The 24,484-nt window shown below is 40.6% G+C and overlaps 1 protein-coding gene across 1 annotated transcript; it reads left to right on the top strand.

Moving 5' to 3' along the window:
• The first annotated feature begins 18,751 nt into the window (after positions 1-18,751).
• On the top strand, positions 18,752-23,600 carry LOC146663235 (sterile alpha motif domain-containing protein 3-like). Its single transcript, XM_085417361.1, has 6 exons — positions 18,752-18,845; positions 19,192-19,210; positions 19,618-19,702; positions 19,793-19,957; positions 20,248-20,454; positions 20,687-23,600. The coding sequence occupies exons 1-6, from the start codon at positions 18,752-18,754 to the stop codon at positions 20,987-20,989; spliced, it is 873 nt and encodes a 290-aa protein (XP_085273487.1). The 3' UTR covers positions 20,990-23,600.
• Positions 23,601-24,484: the final 884 nt, after the last annotated feature.

Here is a 24,484-nt window from a genome sequence, read left to right as displayed (position 1 = left end):
CAAAATTCACGGTTCGGTTCGATACTTTGGTGTCACGGTTCGATATTTTTTCGATACAAGAAAATGTTCATGCATTTTTAATTTGTCATTTATTAAAATTATAAATATATATTTTAACTCAAAAGTACAGTTTTTAAATTTAACCCTAACCCTTGTGCGTGTTTTTTATTTTGACAGCAAATGCGCACCTGCGGACCACTTATGTGCAGCCCTGGTTATTTAGCTCATCATATCGCAGCCACAGAAATTCTTTTGTCCATGAAACCATAAAGCTGCACTTTCTTTTTGCCTTATAGTCTGATTTGTCATAACTTCTCCGTTTTGTGGTAAGCTTTTCTTTGGCTGTCACTTCTTCACCCTGACCTGTCTTATTTGGCTCAGCAGAACTGAAATGCTTTTACACACGCACTCACATAAGCTCAGCGATTCTCTGCGCGATCAACCTCTCACATGTTTAAGCTTGCTGCGGGAGATTTCACTTGTCATGTTTGCATAGTAAGCTAACGATTGATAAGACGATGTCAGAGGAATTGGTGCACAAATTATCATCACTCACAGATCAGTGCTGTCGCTCTCTATACACAGTTCGCACGATTGCAAAGTGAAAGCAAAAAACAAGCGCAAATTCAAACGCGACTTCAATATGTCACATATTGACAGTGGCTCACCGATGCCAATGACATAATTACCCAGCTACATTTCTGAAAGAATGCAAAAGCATTGACATATATTTTTCCTACAATAGCCCGACGGGCAGGGAAGAGATAGATTTTGGTAGCCCGACTGAAAAAATCGCTAGCCCCAGGACGTCAGGCTAGCGATATTGCAAGCCCTGTATCTGATTGAGGAATCACTCATCTTTGGAAAAGAGAGTTTATTACAGAGAAATGGCTCTTTCCAAAATAAAAGCTATACTATCCGCTTCTTCTGGGCTATATTCTCAGCAGCATAAGGGGAATCATGTGCTAACAGCTGTCTAAATGACTCGGCTAAAGTTAGTAGCATACTTGTTGTTTTTGTCTTTGCACTAGGATGATGTCGGCGTAAACGTGCAGTCATATTCGTTGTGTTCCCACTAGTGCTTTCAGGTTAATCTCGTTGAAATGACCTTAACGCCACAACACGGCAAATCTCCGTTAACGAGCTACCGCCGATCGCTCCGTGCATGGGGCTAGACGGCCAACACGTTAACGAGCTAACTGCGCTAACACACTAGTTCACACCAATGTAATTGAGCATTGCATGGCACATCCAACATACTGTTTTACTTTGGTCCATGACTCGCTTACCTTCAGGGTCATACGTCACATGAAAACCAAAATAATTCCAAACGCCAGATCTGAATGAGGTTCAATTTGCCTGTTGCAAGGAGAGCTTAACTTCTGTCTCGCTAGCTTGCCCTGCGCTCTTCCTTCTGACTATGCTGTCTGTGTTGAGCGCTCAGTGGATCTGCGCTGGACAGTGCAGCCTAGGCGGAGTAGTCGAACACAGATTCACTGAGCGCTCAACACAGACAGCATCGTCAGAAGGAAAATTGATAAAATAAATTACAAATGTTGTATTGTTCGATACATATGCGTACCGAACCGAAAGCACTGTATCGAACGGTTCAATATCGATACGAATATCGTTGCACCCCTAATATATATATATATATATATATATATATATATATATATATATAATTACTGTCTACTTATTAAAGTTTACTTTTTTGTTAATTCTTTTATCAGGACCTTGGCCCCTTGCGTATCCATGGTAGATCCGGTTACAGCGTTTGATGAAGTTTTCAAATAAATTTGAGCTCACATCAAAGAGATTCTGTAAATATTGGAAATTATTCCTTGACACCGAGCGCATGATTACTCCAACAAGTGGCTCTCATTCACTGTCACACACTATCAGAGGTGCTCCTGATCAGTTTTTCCACGTTGTAGCTCTTTGATGTGAAGTGAGAAAGGTGGTTTTCATAAACCAGTGCAGGGCGAACACACGGCTGAATGATGATGAGTCGCAATGTGACGAGGCTGACACGAGTGACTTCAAAGCCACCGGAGGGGAATCTACATTAACTTCCTTACAGCATTTCTGCATACGGCTGGCTGTGCACTGTGCAGGCGGGGCCGCGCAAGAATTGGCACGCGCACGGGCGACACATGCTCATACCCACGGAAAGCAAGAAACGGGCAAACAAACAGATACACAAGCGCACAAACACCCATCAATCTCCTTCCTTTCACCGCCGTGTCCCATCTCTCCAGCTTGGCTTTTCCCCGCTCCATTCTTGCTTTCACATACAAACACACAGCCACTCAGGTGAGGTAATTGAATGTGACAGCAAATCCTGAGAGGGTTGTTGGCAGGTTATCAGGTTAACCTGTGAAATATAACCCACCTGACACCAGCGGGATGGCTCTGACACCTACAGCAGAAATGGTTGAACCATTCCAGCAGAGACTCCAGGGTAAACACGGTGGGTTCCTTTTCTTCAGCAGATGTATTTTCACTTGGCCCGAGTTCACCGTAACCTCCGAGTAATAAAATTAACATAATCAAGTCCATCTTTGCCATAAAATGCTTAAAAATGGAATCCACACTAAGGCCAGCACACAGACCGGAGTACAGCACCAGGAAAATTACATTCAAGCTTTAAACAGAAAAACAGATATTTAGTTAAGACTTCAATAGCCAATAGTTCTGACACTGCATTCTGGCAAAAGCAGGCCCTTCTTCCTCTGCACCAACTGTTTACCTGCATGCAGCCAAAGCCTGCTCAAACATGACTGGTCAACAGAAGTCAGATTAGAAGCAAGATCCCAACAGATGCTAGAAAGCTTTGAGTACCATTAGTCTTGTGGCTTGCCTGGAGATACCTTTTGACACTCAGGCTCTCCATCAAAGGTCCACACTGTGTCACAACAGTTTCATAATCATCATCTCGTCAGGAGTAGGAGTGAATTAGGTTACTGGTATGCTCTGCGCCTGTTGCTCTATAGCTCTAATTAACAGGTCTTTAGTTGAGTACTCCCATGTCAAATGCTGCAGTCTATTAGAGGGCTTTGCCATGTAAGATAGGCTTACGTGGCAAAGTTGTATTCTCTCCACTCAAATCTTACACCAGATTAAAGGAAGCACATGCGTAGCCTGCTGGAGGTCATTTTGGAAGGCTCTGGCAGTCTTTTCCTGTTGCTCTTCACAAAAAGGAGCAGATACCGGTCCTGCTGCTGGGTTAATGCCCTTTCACGGCTCTGTCAGCTCTCCTTGTGCAATGGCCTGTCTCCCATGATCTCCTCCATGTTCTTGAGCCTGTGCTGGAAGACACAGTAAAACAAAGAGCATGTATTGGATGTGCCATCCTGGAAGAGCTGGACTACCCGTGCAACCAGAATGTTCTGCAAGTGCTGCTTCATGCTAATAACAGCAACTAGAATAGAAAAAATCTGAACTAGAGAAACATCAGTCACCTGGGATCAGGAGAGAACAATGGTGCGTGGCGACCACCTGCTAAACCGTTCCCTTTTTTAGGGGTTGTCTTGTTGTTGCCTCTCCAGTACATGTGCACATAAAAGATTTTCATACTAACCTCATTCAACAGGTGGATGCTTCTTTATGTTTTCCAGAGAAGTAAAAATTCAGCAAATTTATTTCTCCTTTTTTTTCCTGTGGTAAAATCTCTTGAGGAAGGCTTACGTCATTTATGTATCTTTCCAAGTTTGTTCCCGACATAATCAGAGACCCGTGAGTGGGAGCGATTCCAATCAATGATCAAGGCCGCATAATCAACTAGTTGCAGCAGAGCACATGTGTCTGGTGGCCACAAAATCAACCAAGATGTGGGAAAACATTAATCAAAATTCAGGAAGGAAGTGTAGGTCATGTGCGTGGAATAGCATGAGAAGTGTGAGAAGCGGCCTTGATTTTATTTGCATACACATATATCAAGGCCTTAGAGACTGAGGGTTCTGCACAGCATTCATGCTGTTCTATTACTGCATTCTTCTCAACAGATATTGCGTTGGGAATCTGCCGGAGCTCCTCTCCCACTTTGCTCCTTTAATCTCTTGCATGCTTTTAACTTCACCTTTCACATCTAAATGTGATTTTGAGTATGGTTCAATCACAAGTTATTAATAATCTCTGGCTCTCTTCCACAGCATGTTTTTTTTTGTCCCGTCTTCCTCCCCTCACTCCAAATAAGATGCGGCAGATGGCTGCTCCTCCCTGAGCCTGGTTCTGCCAGAGGTTTCTTCCTGTTAAAAAGGAGTTTTTCCTTCTCACTGTCGCCAAATCATCTGATTGTTGGGGTTTTCTCTGGTTTTTTTTTCTGTAATATTCTTGAGTCTTTTCTTGAAAATAATAAATCTCCTTGAGACTACTGTACATGTGATTTGATGCTACATAAATAAAACTGAATAGAATTGTTGTTTTTTTACTCTGAATTTTATCGGAATTTAGAATTTTGTCTAAATTTGTAATGTAAAGATTTGAAAATTTGATGGGATTTGATCTCACTGTAAAAAAAAATTTTTTAAATTTTATGTGTACTAGGTAATAAACTTGGTGTGTTTATTTATTTCTTTTCTTTTATTCTGAAACAGAAGAAATGCCGTTTCCTCCTCTAAGCACAATACTCCGGTCTCATGCATATTAAATCCTTTTTGTGATGTTCAGTGCACTTCGATAGTAAGCACATACAGATGTTGCAGACAATATTGCTCAACGTCAGCATTTAAATCCCTCTTGTATCTGCTGTATATCTCCTCCATTGGGGAGAGGATGTAGGTAGAAAGGGATTAGGGGCTTTATGCCTGAATTTACAGTGTCAGAAACATAAAGAAATGCTTTGTGAGAAGGGATGTGGTGAAATCTCAATTGTGATTCTTGCTTGGCAGCAGAACAATGTAACAGTTTACATAGAGTTGCAGTTGTCCTTAACTGATGCAGGAGTGTGGTGATGTCTCCTGCCATAGACAGCCATCGCGAGTCAGAGACCTGCCACAGTGTTATTGACAGCTCGAGATTCAAAAAACACCCATAACCAGTCAGTCAGCAATTGTCATTTCAACTTTTAAAATCTATGCGCAAGTCTGCTGCTGTTTAACTGATACCAACAAAGCTCACGCATGATGAAATGCAGCGCAATCGCCAGGAAGGTGGTGCGTTCTTGCTATCAGTCACTTCTTCGACACAATGAAAGCGTTTTAACTCTTAGGGCCACAAACATCAGTCAGTGGTCTTCAGTCGCTCACTGCGACTTTGATCTGCAACGATAAAGGTGACTTTGAGGCTATCTGCACGCAATCGTCGCTTGATAACACAACGATGACTGACAGTGTAATGACAGATGACGATCAGGAGAAGGAAAAGATGGAGGGTTGAAAGAGATAACTTTGCTGCTGATCAAAGCGCTACTCATGTGAGGGATAGAAAAGTAAGAAAACGGCCAACCCCCATAGCCCTACTTTTCTACCATTCAACCCACGTGCTGTTTTGTATTCACTGTTGGAGCCAAGTTTCCGTTCTGCCCCACATTCCCTTTGCCCGTATATCATGCAGGAGGATAAGTGAGTGTTTGATCGGGATTATATGATTATGCTGATGGTGCTCATTACAAAGACAGTGAATCCTGGACTCTGAGTTCAAGAGAGAAGTCTAAACATGTTCATTAAACCACACTAGGGATAGGGATATTGATCAGTCGCTTAGTCTGTACATTATTTCGGCCCTGACTGAAATATTTAAACAGAAACTGTATTCAGATTTTATTCATGTTCTCTACAAAGAGTCAATGTTAATCACATCTTAGTAAATGGCCTGCATTTGTATAGCGCTTTTCTAGTCCATAGGACCCCAAAGCACTTTACACTACATTCAGTCATTCACCCATTCACACACACATTCACACACTGGCAATGGCAAGCTACATTGTAGCCACAGCTGCCCTGGGGCGCACTGACAGAGGCGAGGCTGCCGGACACTGGCGCCACCAGGCCCTCTGACCACCACCAGTAGGCAAACATGGGGTTAGTATCTTGCCCAAGGATATTTGACATGCAGCCAGGATGCAGCCTGGGATCGAACCACCGACCTTCTGATTAGTGGCTGACCTGCTCTGCCACCTGAGCTACAGTCACACTAGAGTAAAGCTAGGACAGCAATCTCCCTACTACTAGGAAAAAGTAGTGGTTGACTGATAAATGTATAGAGCCATCCATCCATTTTCTTCGCCTTATCCGGGGCCAGGTCGCAGCGACAGCAGCCCAAGCAGAGAAGCCCAGACCTCCCTCTCCCCAGCTTATCCGGGGGAACACCAAGGCGTTCCCAGGCCAGCCAAGAGATATAATCTCTCCAGCGTGTCCTGGGTCTGCCCCGGGGCCTCCTCCCAGTGGGACATGCCTCACCCAGGAGGCACCCAGGGGACATCTTTGTCAGATGCCCGAACCACCTCATCTGGCTCCTTTCGATGTGGAGGAGCAGCGGCTCTACTCTGAGCCCCTCCCGAATGGCTGAACTTCTCACCCTATCTCTATGGGAGAGGCCAGCCACCCTTCGGAGGAAGCCAATTTCTGCCTCTTGTATTCGCGATCTCGTCTTTTGGTCACTACCCACAGCTCGTGACCATAGGTGAGGGTAGGGGCGTAGGTCGACCGGTAAATTGAGAGCTTCACTTTTACACTCAGCTCCCTCTTCACCACAACAGACCGGCACAGCGTCTGCATCACTGCTGCCACTGCACCAATCCGTCTGTCAATCTCCCGCTCCCTTCTCCCATCACTTGTGAACAAGACCCCGAGATACTTAAGCTCCTCCACTTGGGGCAGGGTCTCGTCCCTGACATGGAGTGGGCACTCCACCCTTTTCCAGCTGAGGACCATGGCCTCAGATTTGGAGGTGCTGACTCTCATTCCCACAGCTTCACACTAGGCTGCGAACCGTTCCAAGGCGAGTTGGAGGTCATCACCTGATGAAGCCAACAGAACCACATCATCTGCAAAAAGCAGAGATGAGATCCTGAGACCACCAAAGTGAAAGCCTTCTGCCACTTGGGTACGCCTAGAAATTCTGTCCATAAAATTTATGAACAGAATCGGCGACAAAGGGCAGCCCTGGCGGAGCCCATCACCCACCAGGAGCAAGCCAGACTTATTGCCGGCTATGCGGACCAAGCTCTTGCAACCGTTTAAGTTTAAGACTGAATGGCCCGTAGCAATGGGCCAGACACCCCATACTCCCAGAGCACTCCCTACAGGACCCCCCGAGGTACACGGTCGAATGCCTTCTCCAAGTCCACAAAACACATGTAGACTGGTTGGGCAAACTCCCATGCATATCCTCCTTGAGTATCCTCGAGAGGATAAAGAGCTGGTCCAGTGTTCCACGATCAGGACGAAAACTGTATAACCATATAAATGTATAGAATTTCTTTGAATTTGACAACTAATTGCAGTTAGTTGCAGACTAACTACCTGGTAGGTAGCAACCAATCACTCAGATTGATGAAGGTTTACAAACTGCTATCTAACTCATTAACGCAGACAGGTTGCCAACATATTGCAATCAGTACGAGTCAGTTGGTTGCCATATGGTTGTAGTGTTTATATTGCAGTTAAATCTCTGTCATGCAGCAACTACGTCACTATTTATGAGGAATTTATGGTTCATATCTATAAAGTTCTGGCAGGATTCAGAATACAAGAAGTTAATGTGAATTTCTGTGTACCGACATGGCAATAGATTAGCAGTTATGAAGATTTTCAACAGTTAATTGTCACTGTAGGAGCCTTAGATGCAGTTTGTGGAGTTTATATGATTAACATAATTTGGATTAATAATTCAAACTAAGTTATGGCTCACTTGCTTAGATATTGGAAGTAATACAGATTGACATATTAAGAATAATGGAATATGTTTGTAGCTTGATTTCTTATGCTTAAAACCTTTATTTTGATAGTCTGGTAGAGACAGGAAGTTAGGTGAGAGGAGAGTGGAGCCACAGTTCTTTAAGCTCTCAATCTCTCTGCATCCATTTGAACTGAACTTTGTAAGCCTTTGATAATTCTGGATTCAGTTACAAATGTGCAAAACAGGCATACTGTGAGTTAATATTTAAAAACTATATCAAGGACTCCTGTCAATTTTTGGATAAAGAAAAAAGGGGCTGGTGGAGCGACATTCACTGGAGAGCTACAGTCACAATGTCAAAACCAAATTTGGTTATTGTTCTTTAATCCTGCCCTGTCAGAGTTGTTGTGAGCTATGAGGTCATCATGGTGGTCCTGAACTTGGTACTGCAATATGAGCAAAGAAAGATACAATAGTACACAAAACACAACGGTTGTTGAATAAAACACAAGAGAATTAGGGGGGGAAAAGTCTCACGAAGCACATCTGAAGTGTTTTTTGGGAGATGTTAATATGACGGAAAAGCTGTGGAAGTGACATGTTAAGGATCACAATGCGATATACTTAAAAAAGCGGAGGATTTTTCCATGTTGTGAGGGAGGAAACAATGCAACGTATTGTATGTTGTGTGTGTGTGTGTGTGTGTGTGTGTGTGTGTGTGTGTGTGTGTGTGTGTGTGTGTGTGTGTGTGTATTAGAAACTGTGGAATCACCAAGGGAACGCACCATGAACACTAAGCAGTTTAAATCCATGAATATAGAGAAAATGATTGCACAATATGAGTCAGCTGAACCGGTTTATAGAACATGGCCAGATCAGCAGCTCAGTTTAAAGTTAAAGTAATTAATTTGTTTCTCTTCTGTTTTTTAGCATTGAATAAAGTATCTGGTGATCTATATGTTTTTTTATGCTTTGTTGATGCAAGCAGGTTATTTTTTATGTTATATATTCTAAGGCAAATACGCTCAAACGCCACCAAATTTGCACTTTGCCAACTTAACCCCATTCAATCGCAAACTAATTAACAGACAGACTCGGCCTTATTGCCATTATATTGACATATTGATGCACCAGGGTCACTTTGAAGATGGCAACTGACTGCGAGTGGTTGCACACCTGATCCCCCGTCTTCAAAGCAACCATTTCAAAGGCAAAAAGATAACAAGTTCATTGCACACAGTTGCAATTATTTTGCTCGTGTTGTAATCTGTTACCAAGTGTGACTGCAACATAGGTGATAGCGTACAGGCTGCCAGTCCTGCTTTTAACTTTGCACTAGTATTAGCATGATGTCAACCTTAGTAGACAGATTCAGCATTTGGTCACCACGTCAATACTCTCACCTAACAGTGGTTACACATAATATATTCTACATGTACCCCCCGTTATGGCCGCGATAGCCATGAGTTAGAGGAGTGGACCCAAAACAGATACAGGAGAGAAAACGAAGTATAACAAAAAGCGAGCCGTTTATTAAGGCTGATATCAACAAAAGAAAACAAGGCAAGGCAAACTGGGGAAAAACTGAACTAAAACCTAAACATGAAAACTATGATATGGACCGTTAGACTTGAAGTAGCACGACACAAGACAACACAAGCGACACGACACTGAACAGAGGGAGACAGAGTGGAAACACCTGGGGAAACACAGCAGACGCAAATGAACATGACAGGGGAAGCAAAAGTAAACACAGTGAACATGGAACACAAGACCTTCAAAATAAAACAGGAAACATGGAGAGACATACCCCGGGACGCACAAGCTTGACACAAGAAGGAGCAAGAGAGGGAGAGGGAAACTGAACGACAGGGGACATGAGAAAGAAGGAACGAGACATGACGGGCAGAGGAAACATACATGGATACACGCAGACATGAAATGCATGACAGATTGGGGAGACACGGAACACAAGGAGAGACACATGGGAACAGATAAGGGAAACTTACACAGAGAACAGACAAACACTCATGAGTAAAGAGACATGGATGATAGCATTGACTAGACTAAGCCCTAACTGAAAATAACACAAGAACTTAACTTTATTCCAATCTATCATAAGAAATCAAAAGTACAAAATAAACTCAAAATGCTGACACCCCCTTCCTAATGTAGTACCTTTGGGCATAAATTTAAGGCGCTGTATTGTGCCTTAAATTTATGTTTTTTAAATCAACTCAGGTGTACATTACTGCCTTGTATGTGTAGAATTTTGCTGTAATTTTTTCCAAAGAAGTCAGTTCAAGCATTTACAGTTTACTTAGTCTAATCTCTCAGCAAAATCAGTGGTGGGCAGGTATGCTTGAATAGGCAGCAATTTAAGTGTGTGTGTGCATGTGCGTGTGTGTGTTTGTTTGTTCCTTTGCAATTAATATTCTGGTTTCCAAATGCTGCTGTGAATCCTTTCATAATTGTGCATTTTTGTTAAATAAAAAGTGGTTATGACCTCTGAATTATAACCAAAAGCTCAGCTGGATCTGGTCTTGCTGATCAGGCTATACTTAAATCCCTCTTCACAAATGAATGTGAGCGTTGTGACACTATGATATTTCCTCCAGTTCCTCACAGGAGCTCGTGTCTGATAGTCATTGATGTGAGCTCCAAAGAACAGACTGCAAACTTTGTACTGGAATGAATTCTCTGAATTTATTTCGGGCTCCTTTTTCTGTGCATAAAGGAATTGGGTATTTGAGAGTGGATCACAGGTGTTTGAGAGATAGATATGGCTCTTTAACACAATTCCGTACTTCCGTACTTTGCGTACACATACATTAATGTGTAGCCAAGGGCAGCTGGCTCCATTCCTATTCAACAAGCTATTGGTGGCTTTGAAGAGCCATGTGGATTTTGCATATGCATATGTAAACATGCACTCACAATGCAATGCTGATTAAATTTTATCTGCATTAACAGTGGCTTACAGATACTGCGTGGAGCTCCAGAGTTTGTAGTTCTGTGTAAATATACTCACATCGCCTTCATTTATTTGAAACTGCAGGTCTATTGTTTGTCGTAGATACTGCAATTTGCCTAAAATCTGACAGACTTTGTTAGCTTTTGTGTTGTGTTTTTCTGCGCCCACATGGGATTTTGCATATCTGTGTCCTTTTTCTTTAGCACATTTGTGATTTTGGGATGTTTTGCTGTGAAGCTCCTTGCCTGCTAAGATGCACTGATTACATCTATATAATATAAGGCTACAATATACTATAAAATGGATCATTTTTATTATACTAAGTGTTATTTTATTCCTCTTTCAAGCAAGTAGTTTCATACAAAGCGTTCAGCTCCATAACTAATTATAAAGACATTATGTCGTCCTTCTACCCCTGGGGCTAGTGTACTGAATATGATCCTGATCAAAGTCCACCAAGTATCTTGTAGCTTGATTTTCCAGAAAAAAACAAGATTTCTGATAACATAGTATTCATGTGATTGTTGCAGAATTAGGTTTAGGTTTGAAAATTTCAACTTACTAACTCAAAATTTTGAGAAAATAAGTTAAAATTTTGAGTTAACGCTGCCAATCGCAAAGCTAAATGACACCATGTCTTTGTTATCCAGAAACAAATCGCACAGACACACTGAAAATCAGGTAGCAAAAGCAGCAGTGAGCTACCAATGTATAGTAAACATGAACAAACTGCATACAGTCGTTGTAAAATGAAAGTACATCCTCTTACATATCAGGACAGAATAAAACATTAGCTAGTCCATCCCATGTCTTAAAATTAAGTCAATACATTACAACCACAGATAAACAAATACATATTTATTAAATAAAAAATGAGCCCCACTGCAGAAGCATTGCTTCGGTTCATTGAGGTTTGCAAGTATTTATTCATGAACAGCTCTCCTAAAGTCTCTCTGGACTTTGACTCGGACATCTCAGCATCTGGATTCTTTTGTTTTTCAGCCACTCTGCTGTAGATCTCGTACTATGTTGAGATCACGGCCCTATTTTAATGACCCAGGTTTTAGCTGCCAGGCAGATACCCTCACAATTGACTCGAGAATAGTTTGGTACGCAGAGGAGTTCACAGTTGACTTGGTGACTGCAGGGTGCCTAAGTCTTGTGGCTGCAAAATAAGCCCAAATAATCACCCTTCCACCAACCAAATTGTTTTTCTTCTTGCGGTTTGCTCAGATGCAATGCTGCAAACCTAAGCTGTGCTGTTCTTATAAGAGTGAAGAAGCTTTCTCCTGGCAACGCTTCCAGACAAGCCATACAGGTCTGTTTCTAATTGTACGTTTAACATCCTAACTGAGGCCTGAGCTGGAGATCTGAATTCCAGGCATTTGTTTGCCTAAGTTAAAATTATTATTTAATTATGATTTATCATTTCCATATTGTTTCCCCCAACATTTTTTAAAATGTTTTTAAAATTTTGCTGAAGTTACATTACCATCGTTGTTCAACCAATTTTCCTAAAAGTTCAAGGTGGCAGTGTAATCGCTGCCTGAATTACTTTAATAAAACATTAAGCAACAGCTGGGATGTGCTGTGATAATAAAAAAGCACAGCTCTGCTTTGTATCCTATGCTAAAAATAGCTTAATGTATGTCAAATGTTGAATCTGCACACAAAGAAAAATGGCAGTCTATGTCAAAGTCTGAATTTCCACTTCCTAGCATACAACAAGATCAGAAAGAGTATAAAGCATAATACCAGAGTTCTGGCTGCATTTCAAAAAACTTCTATGAAGTGTTGGAACATGAAGCCTAAAGGCAGGGAGTTATCTCGTTGGGTGGAAATAAAGGAAGCACTTGTTCTGCTTTGCTCAGTGATGAGACCTGTCACAGTGATGTATTGCTCTATAAGGAGTGAATTGGTGATGCTGGAAAGGATAACTTTTGTGATGATGCATTGGATAAGGTTCAGGATAGAAAGCCAGAGCGTCTTAAATGATTCAAAGCGGCACTAAGCATAGCACTAGTCCAAGTCAGCTTTATCACAGTTATCATTAAAGTTAGGTGGGTGCTGTGTTGGTCTTCTAGGCGAGGCTGGACTAGGCCATTGGCTTTGAGGACCAAACTAGTTAATTTAAAGTGTGTTATAGACTTCTGCTGTTTCAGTAACACTGCCCCAAAAACCCGACTGTGCACAATAATATGCTACTTTAATAATAGAGTACCACTGTGCCTTTATATCGCATATAAAACGGTTGTTAAAGAAAGAAAGTTATTAAAGAAATACCAAACATTAAAAGAAAATTCAGTTTACAGCATTCAGGTTCCTTTTTGGCATTTTTCATCAAGAGTTTTGCGAGATGTGTAAGGCATGCTGAGAATTAATCCATATTATTTTGTTGAAAAGAGTTGGGAAATTCATCAGCAACCAAAGTCAAATTAATTATACAGACTAAGACTTTTGCAAAACAAAAAAGACGTATAACCTCTGAAAATATTCACTGGTAAATGAAACGGCAGCTGCTGTAATATGTAATCACACAGCGAAAACACACAAGGAGCTTCAAGTATAATCTAATTAGTATGGGCAGAAGATCTCAACACTTAATTAATCTGCGGTCAATTGCATATTGTATTACAAGTATTTGTTTTGATCAGCGTATAAATAATGAAAGGGACCAGATCATAAAGCCCCCAAACGTGTTGAAAATAATGTTCATTTTGTAGAGCCGCCAACGCTGATCTTTAAGGTATTGAAAAGCAATCACTTCACTGAAAGAGTGTGGAGATCTGTCATGCTTTATAAAGAAAAAAGGTATTATAACAGAAAAGTCATTATTCCAGTTTTTTTAATAGAAATTCAATTCAGTTCACTCATTTATATAGTGCCAAATCACAACAACAGCAGTCGCCTCAAGGCGCTTTACACTACAGACCCAACAATAATGCAGAGAGAGCCCCAACAATGGCATGTTCCCTGTGTGCAAGCACTGTAGGAAGAAAGAAACCTGCAAAACCAGGCTTGGGTTTGGATACAGAACAAGAAAGCTGTTAGAAAGTAGGATCAGATGACTGATAAGTTACCGAATGCTCAGGGAGATCGGGCATTTGCCTCTGCTACATTAAATGTATACCTATAAAAACTATATAAAAAAATAAAAAAAATCAGAGATTCTTTTGTGTTTGGCTCATTAAGCAAAGAGAAAGTGAAAAATTAGCATTATGAATAAGTTTATACATAATTCAATTTGCATTAGGACCTTCTGTGCACAGTGGATTGGAGCAGAGTCAATTTATTGCAGTCCTGCACCATCACTGATTATGCCATCATGGACCGAAACCTCTAACCAGCTATCATCTCCCAACAAGATACAGACACCCTCTGGATCCAAATTCTTATTCTGTTTGGGTGTTCCCTTGAGCAGTAGTCTAAAAAGGCCAGGAGTTATTTCCATTTTTATTGTGCTGCTTCAGTCCCCCGATGAATAAATCAAAGGCGTAGCTAATAGCCTTCTACAGATTCCTTATTAAATCTCTGCTTTAATGCGGATCATTAAGTACTCGCTTGCGTGCGAGGTGGCTCAAAATGCCACAAGTACTTTGTTTTCATTTGCTAAACAGTCATTTCAAACACCTTTCAAAGTCCTTCCTTTCTCTCTTTGACGTTTTTTGCCATGCCTTTACTTCATGGAGGCAGTCTTGGGGCCTTAATCGTGGTACTCTCCCTGATTAAAATCAGTGTACTAAGCCAATTAGCATGCCCACAGGTGGGCAATTAGGAAAGTGAATGTGCAGCACAGAGCTGAAGTGGGTCAGCCAAGGCTACAGGTTGGGGACACGTGCTCCTTTGATTGTGAACACTGCACCAACACCAGCCACAACGTCTGTGCAGCACTCATTAACAGCGGTGCTAAAAATGGCAATTGTTTTCTCTGCTACATGCTATCAAAGAAGCCTTACTTTTACGATTGTCCAGCCACTTTATCAGTCCCATCAGATTTGGCCGTTAACTTGACTACACGATGGCAACATCTGTATCACTGAAATGGATCCTAGCATTAAGTCCTTCACACACCACTGGGAGCACACAGACCTGGCTTGGAAACACTTCAGTTTAGTCCAGGAACAAAGGCCTGGATGGTTGGTCCGTTTGGCTGGCTGTAGAAGGCTGCTCTGATGTAGTACATCTCAAATGAGATGCTGGACTGTTGCATTGCGCAAACAGGAGAGAATAGGTCTGTGATTGGTGACAGAGATGGCAGTTGGAGGTCCTAAATTCTCTGTTTGAGTGTAATATGCTATCCTCTGCTTTGCTCCTCTTTACCCATTTGCTCTCCTTTCGTTCCACCCTGTCCTATCAGAATCATTTTCATTTTCAATCACACTAACACACACACAAACACACACCCTCTGTGCGTATGGGATGATTGTTATGGCACATCTGTTTGAGCAGTAGGGAGAGGACAGCAGTCAGGCTAATGCTTAATGCTATTCTATTGGTCCAGATACCCAGCTTGTGGCTTGGCTGAGAGAAAATAAACCCATCGCACAAACCCTTAACAGCCTCTTCCTCTTCTGCTGCTGCCGCCTTCTCCTCCAATACTGGAGGAGAAAAAAAAAGTTTGAATCCACAGCCTTAACTTCCCTTTTAAATAATTCAAGCACTGGACCACAAAAGTTTTTGGAGACAGAAGCTCCTGCCAAGATTTTCTCTTCAAAGTCTCCTGCCGGGAGTCGTTGCGCAGCCTCAGGTATGCACAAAGATGATTCTCAGGAGAAACAGGTTGGAGAAGGGAAGTAAAACTACAGCCACAAACAAGCATCTGCGCTATTCAAAGAAGTGCTCTCCAGAGGACATTAATGTAAACTTAAACTCACGTCCACGTGGTTCAGTATATTAACTTCAACCCGAATCGTCGCTTCTCAGGCGACCGCCAATTTGCTGCGTTTTGACGAGTGCTTCCTCTGATGTGTTCGGTATGATTTAATCAAGCAGAATCCAATTTCCATTCAGCTTCAAAGTGATTACTTTCTCTGCCAGTAAAGTTGGGAAAGAAAAGAAAAAGGTGATTTAAAAAAAATTTAGCTGTCGCATTAAGGGTGATTGTATCAGCATACCAAAGGAAACCGACGTTATCCTTTCACCAGCAACGCTTGGCACAGCAGACCTGACAGTGTTCATTTGTCTCTATAAAAATCACAGTAGCATGTTTAGATTAAGTCCTCACACATCACAGTTAATTTGAACAGCTGCCTCAGAGCCATATCAGCTCCATGACTGGACAAACAGCCCTCACTGCTGCAAATAACCGTCACCAGGATGACACTGGAAAATTGGCTGCGCTGTGGAACGGACCTCACACAGGCAGCCCACGGATGTTTGCACACAGTGGTGGTTCAAACCTCAGTGGGTTTTTAAATGCTCTCATAGAAAAAAAAAGAAATGACCCAAACTACAACAGATAACTGGCATATGTTCACCTTTTTTAAAGATGCAACAACATGCTCAAGCAGTGCTGCAATGCTTTAGTATCCCAATTTTTAATTTACACTGTTTGCTGTCCCATAAAGGCACAAATGGTAACCACCACAACCTACAATCTGTTCCCATAGAGAGACAGATGTAGGGAGTGGGTCAGATCTACCTCAGATCCATATTTTGCTCAGAAACTTACACATGACTGTGGCGACCATATTTTATATACAGTCATGTTAAAAAGACTGTTTTGCTGCAAAAAAACTCATGAATCCTTGGGTGTACTGTGCATAGAATCCTTTGCTTTGGTTTTCACCAGGCTGTAGAGTGGAGAAGCGGTCCCCAACCCCCGGGCCACGGACCAGTACACCAGTACCGTGAGTTGAGACTCGGGTGTGAAATTTATGGTTTTCGGGCCTTTAATCGTTAACTCTGTCTTTTCCTGTGTTGTAGTTGTGTGTCTTATTTTGAAAGAAATATTTTACGTGATACCATAGCGACCAGAGAGCATTAACGGGCAGAGAGGAGGATGTCACTCTCAATGTTGTTGACGCATTTCAGGAGGACGCTGCTAATAAAGTTACACAATTACAGAGTGAATTCGGGTTTATTATTATATTTACAAAATACCAGTTTTTGTCTTGGTCGTATCATTTATTTTGTTGTATTTATCCGCGACGCCTTAAAGGCCAGTCTGAGAAAATATTGTCGGACATTAAACTGGTCCGTGGGGCAGAAAAGGTTGGGGACCGCTGGGTTATGGGCTTGTTATTGCTTTATGAATTTAGTGTCTCGTGTCTGTTTGGTCTCTATGTTCATCTTTGATCTGTTTGGGTGTCTTTGTCTCAGTCTCAGTATTAGTTATGTTTCCTGTTTTATTGTTATAGCCTCTTGTCTCATGTGCATTATGTTGAGTTTGACTTCCCTTGTCTCATTAGTCATGATTTACTTCCTGTGTTTCCCATGTGTCTCATCTTCCCCCAATCACCCTCCTGTGTATATGTTGTCCCAGTCTTCCCTGTTGTTTTGGTCAGAGTGTACTCTTTAGTTCCCTGTCTTTGGTCTCTAGTGGTTCCTTCCCCAGGGTTAGTTTAGTGCCTATAGTGCAAATTTTTCATCAGCTGTAGAGTCTATATCTCTTCCAGTTTCTCCCAGATATTCAAACTGGATCAAAACCTTGAGTAAATCTATTGAAGGAGTGTGTCTCAAACTTAAAACACAGTGTTGTAAGTCACCCACCAGCATCCCACCTTTTTATTACTCCGCTTACTTCTCAGCAGTTTCCCTTTCAGACAAATATTTCATAGTTACAACTGGCTTTGGGAACTACTGACCAAGTTTTGACATTCATAAGAGGTGACCAGGGAGCAGGCATTTGGAGGAGCCTTAAATGAGATGACACCATTTTCAATCTAATCACAAATGCCCAACAGAGTATCTGCTTTCCGTGTCCACTAAGTACATCGCGGCTAATTCAATTCTGTCGATCATCACGGTTGACAGCCCCGTGCTTCTGCCTCGCACCACCACGGGTTGCACACAATCAATGAGGGGAAGGATGAAGGAGAAGCGGTCTTCACAGCCACCTGCTCAGAAGAGGATCCTCTATCATCATCTGTCTCCTACACTCTCAGAAATAGAGGTACGAGAGAAGAACATTTTTGTACCTATAGGTACATTTTTTTAAAATGTTCCCTTAAAAGTACAATACTGGTCTTTAAAAGTCCAGAAATGCCCCTTTAAAGGTTCAATTTGAAATAAAGTACAAATCTGTACCATTTTGACCTGTACTGCAGTGGCAGAATGTGGTAATGGGTCAGCATGGGAAAATCTGGATGGGCCTGGTTAATTGTAAAATTCATATGAGATGTGAGTGTGCTCATAAAAGCTACATGTTATAATCAAATCTGTTGGTCCTCTCCTCTGTACGTAAATTATCCTATGATGCAAAGAATATCTGTAACCTACCTTTGTGTAAGTTATGTTAAATTATATTTTAAAAAAAAACACACACACAATGACATGCAGGCACAACCAAATGATGTTAAAAAAAACTGGTCCATTTCCATTTTATTAAGTTCCAGTTATAATTTTTTAATGTTTTAAATCTTTCAAAAACGTGAAATCATTTTACTGTTATGTTTGGACTTTACTTTTTTGCTTTAACTACATCCTAGAATTGTTCATTAATTGTGAGGTTTTTATGGAATTTGCAACATCAAGTTAAACCGAGGTTCTTTGGAAGTTAAAATGTCAAGCAGATTTTTATGTTACGGTGACTACATTTTGTAAGTTACAAATATAGTTCGCCAAGACAGCATAACGGTTTCTAAACAACTGCGCATTAATACCACAATGTTGTATTTTCATGTGTCAAGTTCGCAACGCGCATTAATCCCAAAGGCCGAAAAGGCAGCAGTGATGAGTGCTCCGCCTCCGCGCTGATTAGCGTTGACACAGAAAATGACTCTCAGGGGGTTATCCACGGAGGAGCTCCTTAAAAGGTTGATGGAAGAAGGCATTGATGTGTCAGACGACGAGGCGCAAAGATTTAGAGGTAAGTCGGGTGTGATTTTGTGTTTTTATAAAAATTACAACGTGTAATTTTACAGTAGAGTTAGCAAAAGTCCGAAGAGCTAGATTTAACATGGGCGAAAGCTAGCAGTTAGCTAAGTTTTAAACAAAGAAAGGTACAAATGTGGACTATTTAGACTGTTGGTGGAATGTTCAACGTCTGTCTGCCCGCCGTATTCGAGTGTTTTATCAATAAATAGTGTCGAACCGTGTACAAAAATGTAAAAAAATCAATAATTTCTCAAAACATGCTAGTATGTAAATATAGCTATTAACAAAATCGTTTTCTAAGCAAAATTTATCCCATCTAACTTGTTTCCCGCTCAAAGGGATTTTAAACAATGGAAGGTACACATTTGTACCATTCCACCTACTTAGTGGGATTTTCGAATATGAGAGCTGTAAGCTCTGTGCAGGGAGTACACTTACTTACATTTTTATATTACCAGTTAATTTATATTAACAATTAATCAAGAGAATTAATTGTAACTTCCTTTTGGGGAATATAGACAGATTCACAATGATAGCTTATTGTTATTATTATGTTATTAAGTTTGGGAGAGATGTGGCTGTTTGTCCACGCCCATTTTTAAAAAATTAAAATCAACTTTAGCTACATTGATTTGACATTGGTCTACAACATACTATTTACGGTAATAACAATATGATTAGAAGAATTGAAGAACAGAAAAGCCCCCAGGAAAGGATAAGAGTAATCAGTGCACTGTGGGTTGTCTTTCTTATGTTTGAAACAGGTACCCAACCCACTCAGACTACATCCAGGTAATCAAAGCCCTGATTGTGAAGTATCCTTTAAGAGATGTACACGGAAATGGTTATGTGAGTACCTCTCCTTTTTTGTTTCTTTTATAGATTATATTAATATAAAGTAAGCATAATTAACTACTTATATACATTTGAAACAACTAGGACACCTGGCACAGCCAACTCAAGAGAAAGTTCAAAGCAGAACGGGCTCCCCTAATCAGCAACGAAGAAGTGAACCGGGTTAAAGAAAAGTTTGGACGCACGCAGAAACATCGGACCACAGAGGAATCCAGCAGCTCCTGTCTGAAGAGACTGAAGCCCTCTCTCGTAAGTCCTCACACCCTCAGCCTTTAAGAGCTAAGGTAACATATGTAGTCTTATTATGTTCACTGTAAAGCTAAAAGTAAACATTAATTGAAAGAAACATGTTAACAGATAACATTAACATAGAAAAAGGAACTTCACAGTTGATTTAACAAAAGTCAGCTCAACTTGCAATTCCTATTCAACATTTTTGCATTTTTTTCAAAGCATTTGGTGTACAAATTACCGCATTTCGAGTAACATTAACTTATCAGATTTTACTTATGATAATACTGATATCTGTTTTGACAAAGGATTCGTGCTTTGTGGGGGAAGATGCAGCCTCCGTTGATGCTCATATCAAGGTGCTAAATGATCAGCACAAGAAGCTACATCCTGACACAGCACTGGTGAAAGACCGCATGACAAAAACCTTTGCATGGAGACGTCGAGAGGTAGCTGAAGGAATGTGTACTGTGGACCTATTAAAGAGATATCCATTCCTGGGGACATCTGCAGGGGTAAGAATTGTTAAGATGATTGGGGAAACAGCTAATGATTTTTTGTCTCTAAATCTGATTATTATTTTCTGTACTAACTGATTAATCGATCTGTTCATTATCTTTAGAATTTTTGTTCACGGGTTAAAGCACTTTACATTTATCTCCAGTCTGTGTCTTTAAACATGTCAAAAATTTAAATCCTCAATGTAAAATGTCATTCTTTTGTCTATTCTGCTCTTTTCATTTCCAGTTGTGTTATGAGGTTGATTTAATGCATCCCTGCCAAGACAACATCTGTCGCCGCTTTAGCGAAAACTTCACTGCTGTTCTTCAAAATGTTCTTCAAATGACCAAGGATTTGCCACTGAAGAAGGTCTCGCTGGATGAGGCCTACATCTCAGCATTCTCCACCTTCTTCATGTTCAACATGACCTACCCTGCATACTTCAAGAAAACACTTGTCTTTCTTCAGAACTGCATTGTCAACATAGGAGACCAGGGAGACAAACCCCTGCCAGTAAGTGTCGCCAGGGTACTTAACCAACTCTATTAAATATGCCCCCACTCCACAAATGTTCAAAATGTTCAAAAAGGGCATTTACTCTGAGGAAGTTGATTATACATGTTGGGTTAGTACACGCACATGAGCCTCATTTCAGCATCACTTGTGGAATAAATGACTGCCAGGCAGCTTTTTCCAAGTATCACTCTTTTCGACGCCATGTGTATCGCAAACACAAACCCTCTGTTTTGAATAGCCTTGAGGTAGTTGAAGATGGATTTGAAAACCATGCACACAAAGAGGTTGAAGACCCACACACACACAGTTCAGACGAGACGCACACAGTTCAGCAGCCCACACCACCTAGTATGGACAGTTTGCTTGATAATTTAGGAGATCATTTATTTAGCTTTATTCTCAAATGTACTGAAAAAAATAACCTTCCACACTCTGTTCAGCAAGACATCGTTGATGATCTTAGTTTTCTTTTGTGTTTTTTTTAAAGAAAACTACGACTCGTTTATTCGTTATCATTTGGATAAACATGGTTTCCGCCTCAGTGATTGTCCAGAACTTGAGCAGGTTTTGTCTACTTCAGATTTTTTCCAGAAAGCATGTGATTCAATTCGTTCACCATTTATGATAAAAGAACACTGCAAATCAAAAATGAACATGACAGAACCTATCAGTTACACAGTAAGAGACCATTCTGGTGTGAAAATTGGTAGTTATTCGTATGTTCCAATCCTACAGGTATTAAACAAATACTGTCAGGTGGAGGATGTGTGGGAACAAATTGTTCTGGATAACCACAGAAATCAAGATGATGATGTTTTGACTGATTACAAAGATGGCATGTATTTTAAAGACCACTCATTTTTCAAAGACCATCCTCAAGCTCTAAGACTTCATTTTTATGAAGATGAATTTGAAATTGTGAACCCACTTGGTGCAAAACAAAATAAATACAAAATCTGTGCATTTTATTATACTATAGGAAACATAAGTGGAAAACATCGCTCAAAGTTGAGTCACATTCATTTAGCCTTACTGGTTCGCCATTCACATTTAAAAGAGTGTGGGCTTGAAACTATACTTCAGCCCTTGATAACTGACTTGAAGATGCTGTCCACAGAGGGTTTCACTATCTGTGTCGATGAAGTAGAGCACACAGTTCATGCTGCTCTTGCTACCATTTCATGCGACAACCTTTCTGCTCATATGATTGGGCGTTTCTCAATGTCTTTCAATACAGGCAGAATATGCCGATTTTGTATGGCCTCGCACTCGGAGATACAACAGCACTTTTGTGAGGACCATTTTGTTATTAGAACAACCAAAGTACATGAGTACCACATAAACTGTGTGGAAAACAACCCAGAGAGTGCTGCTTTGTACGGTGTGTATGGTAACTGTACATTTGATGCACTGCCTTATTTTGATGTGACCCAGTCTCTTCCCCCAGATGTAATGCACGACTTGCTGGAGGGGGTTATTCCTTTGGTAATGAACTTGGTTATTTGTAAAGCTCACAGGGAAAAGCACATCACCATATATGAAATCAATGATGAGCTGAAAAATGTGAAGTTTGGGAGGAATGACAAGCCGAACAGACCAGTGCCACTGACGGAAAAGATGCTTCGAAATTCTAACATAGTTGGATCAGCCAGTCAAAAATGGTGCCTTTTCAGGCTCTTGCCTTTTTTTAATGGCTCCCCATGTTCCACCTGGCACTCCATATTGGCATGTGTTCTTATTATGTTCAGAAATCGTAGATCGTGTAATGGCTACAAATGTGAGAAAAGATGAGCTTGCTCATTTAAACCTGCTTATTCAAGAATTTCTTGAAATGACTACAAAAGTCTTTGGAAATGTTTTAACACCCAAGTGTCACTACCTTATTCACTACCCAAGGCTGATTTTGATGTATGGTCCTCTTCGCCCTTTATGGTGTATGAGATATGAAAGCAAGCATCAATATTTCAAAAATATAGCGAGTAAATGCAAAAACTTTGTAAACATCACTGCAACTCTTAGCAATCGTCATCAAATGAAACAGTGCTGGGAGTTTTCTTCAGGTAGGTTGCTTGTTGACTTTGAACATTCACTCAGCACAAGTGTCAGTGTGCCATTTTCATCTCTGCCAGGTGACTTACAGAATGCTCTGGAAATGAACAAAAGTTTTACAGATGTGCATTTTCAGGATAAAGTGCTTCAGCGTGTGTCTGCTATATCTGTCAGCAGTGTCAAATATGAACTTGAGGATGTTTTTGTAGTTGGCCATGTACACACTGAAGCCATACCTATATTCTTTAAAATCAAGTATATTTTGAATGTTGATACTTGTTGGGTATTGTGTGGGAAACTGTTACTTCCTCGCACTTATGAATGTCATTTCCATGCTTACCAAGTGGCAGTTGACAATGACTGGATCCTGTTCAATCCAGGAAATGAATTAGATTTTCAAGCTCTAGACACCTATTTAGTTGATGATAGACTGTTTGTGTCCTTGAGGTATTCTGTGTGACGTGATTGCAAGAACATTTTCCACTTTGTCTATATATATGACATATATATATTCTGGCTTGATGAAGTAGAGCAAAACATTTGTGTGGACAGTTTTTTAAATACATGACATCTCTGTGATCCGTCAAAACATTGTGTTCAGGTGTTTAATGTCTTTATGTGATTGTTTACTTTTTTTTTAAATGATTTTTCTTAACATGTCCTATGGCAATGTATGAATGTAATCAAGGATGTATTCCTGTGGTTGTTTAAATGCTTTGATGTGATTCTATTATCGAAAATAAATAGTTAAATAACCAAATATTTTGGACTATTGGGGGTACATTTTTGTCTCTTTAGGTACGAAATAGGTTGTCGCTGGGGGGGTACCCTCATAGGTACCCTATTGTACCCTTTTCAAGGGAACATTTCTGTACTATAGTTTGAAGGTACATTTATGTCTTAGGAAAGTACATGATTGTACTTCAGATGGTACAACTTTATAAGGTACAAAAATGTACCAAGCCTAAAGGGTACAGAAATGTCCTTCAAAAAGGAACACCCCCAGCGACAAGCATTTGTACCCTTTTTGGTACACTTTGGTACCCCTATTTCTGAGAGTGTAGAAAATGTGTTTATACCACTAATTTGCTTTGGCAAATACATTAATGAGTAAACATTAGAGCTCCCTGCCTGAGGCACTGCTTTTCTCAAATTCTGGTAATATTCTTACACTCTGACACCAGAATAAGGCCACAGCAGGCAACTCTGATTACTCGTTGCTCGTAAACTCAGCGCAACATTAACATTCAATCAGAGTCCAAACTGGTTTACACTCCACCAAGACTTGATGGAAATACTTCATTAGATCTATTAAAGCCTTAGATATGTTTTTAGTTTGACAAAAAGAAAAAAACAGGTCATCTTTTGCTCCTTTATATTCTATATATAGCATATTTGTTACTGCCTTTCGGCATAGTAAACACTTTGTGTGAAATAATGCTAAAATTTCATCATAAACATACAAAGTACAGTTTAGCC

This window comes from Rhamphochromis longiceps, linkage group LG8 (assembly GCF_057381845.1).
Source record: "Rhamphochromis longiceps isolate RC_006_pf linkage group LG8, R_longiceps_female_GT1.1, whole genome shotgun sequence".
In the NCBI taxonomy this organism is placed as follows: Eukaryota; Metazoa; Chordata; class Actinopteri; order Cichliformes; family Cichlidae; genus Rhamphochromis; species Rhamphochromis longiceps.
Note: the sequence above shows the minus strand (reverse complement) of the source record. Positions and strands in the feature narration are given on the sequence as shown.

Bases quoted from the DNA above. Each gene is read 5' to 3' on its own strand.
- LOC146663235 (XM_085417361.1), top strand. From the start codon at position 18,752: ATGACTCTCAGGGGGTTATCCACGGAGGAGCTCCTTAAAAGGTTGATG. The intron at 19,958-20,247 runs GTAAGTCCTCAC...GTTTTGACAAAG, and splicing joins AGAGACTGAAGCCCTCTCTC to GATTCGTGCTTTGTGGGGGA. The intron at 20,455-20,686 runs GTAAGAATTGTT...TTTCATTTCCAG, and splicing joins TCCTGGGGACATCTGCAGGG to TTGTGTTATGAGGTTGATTT.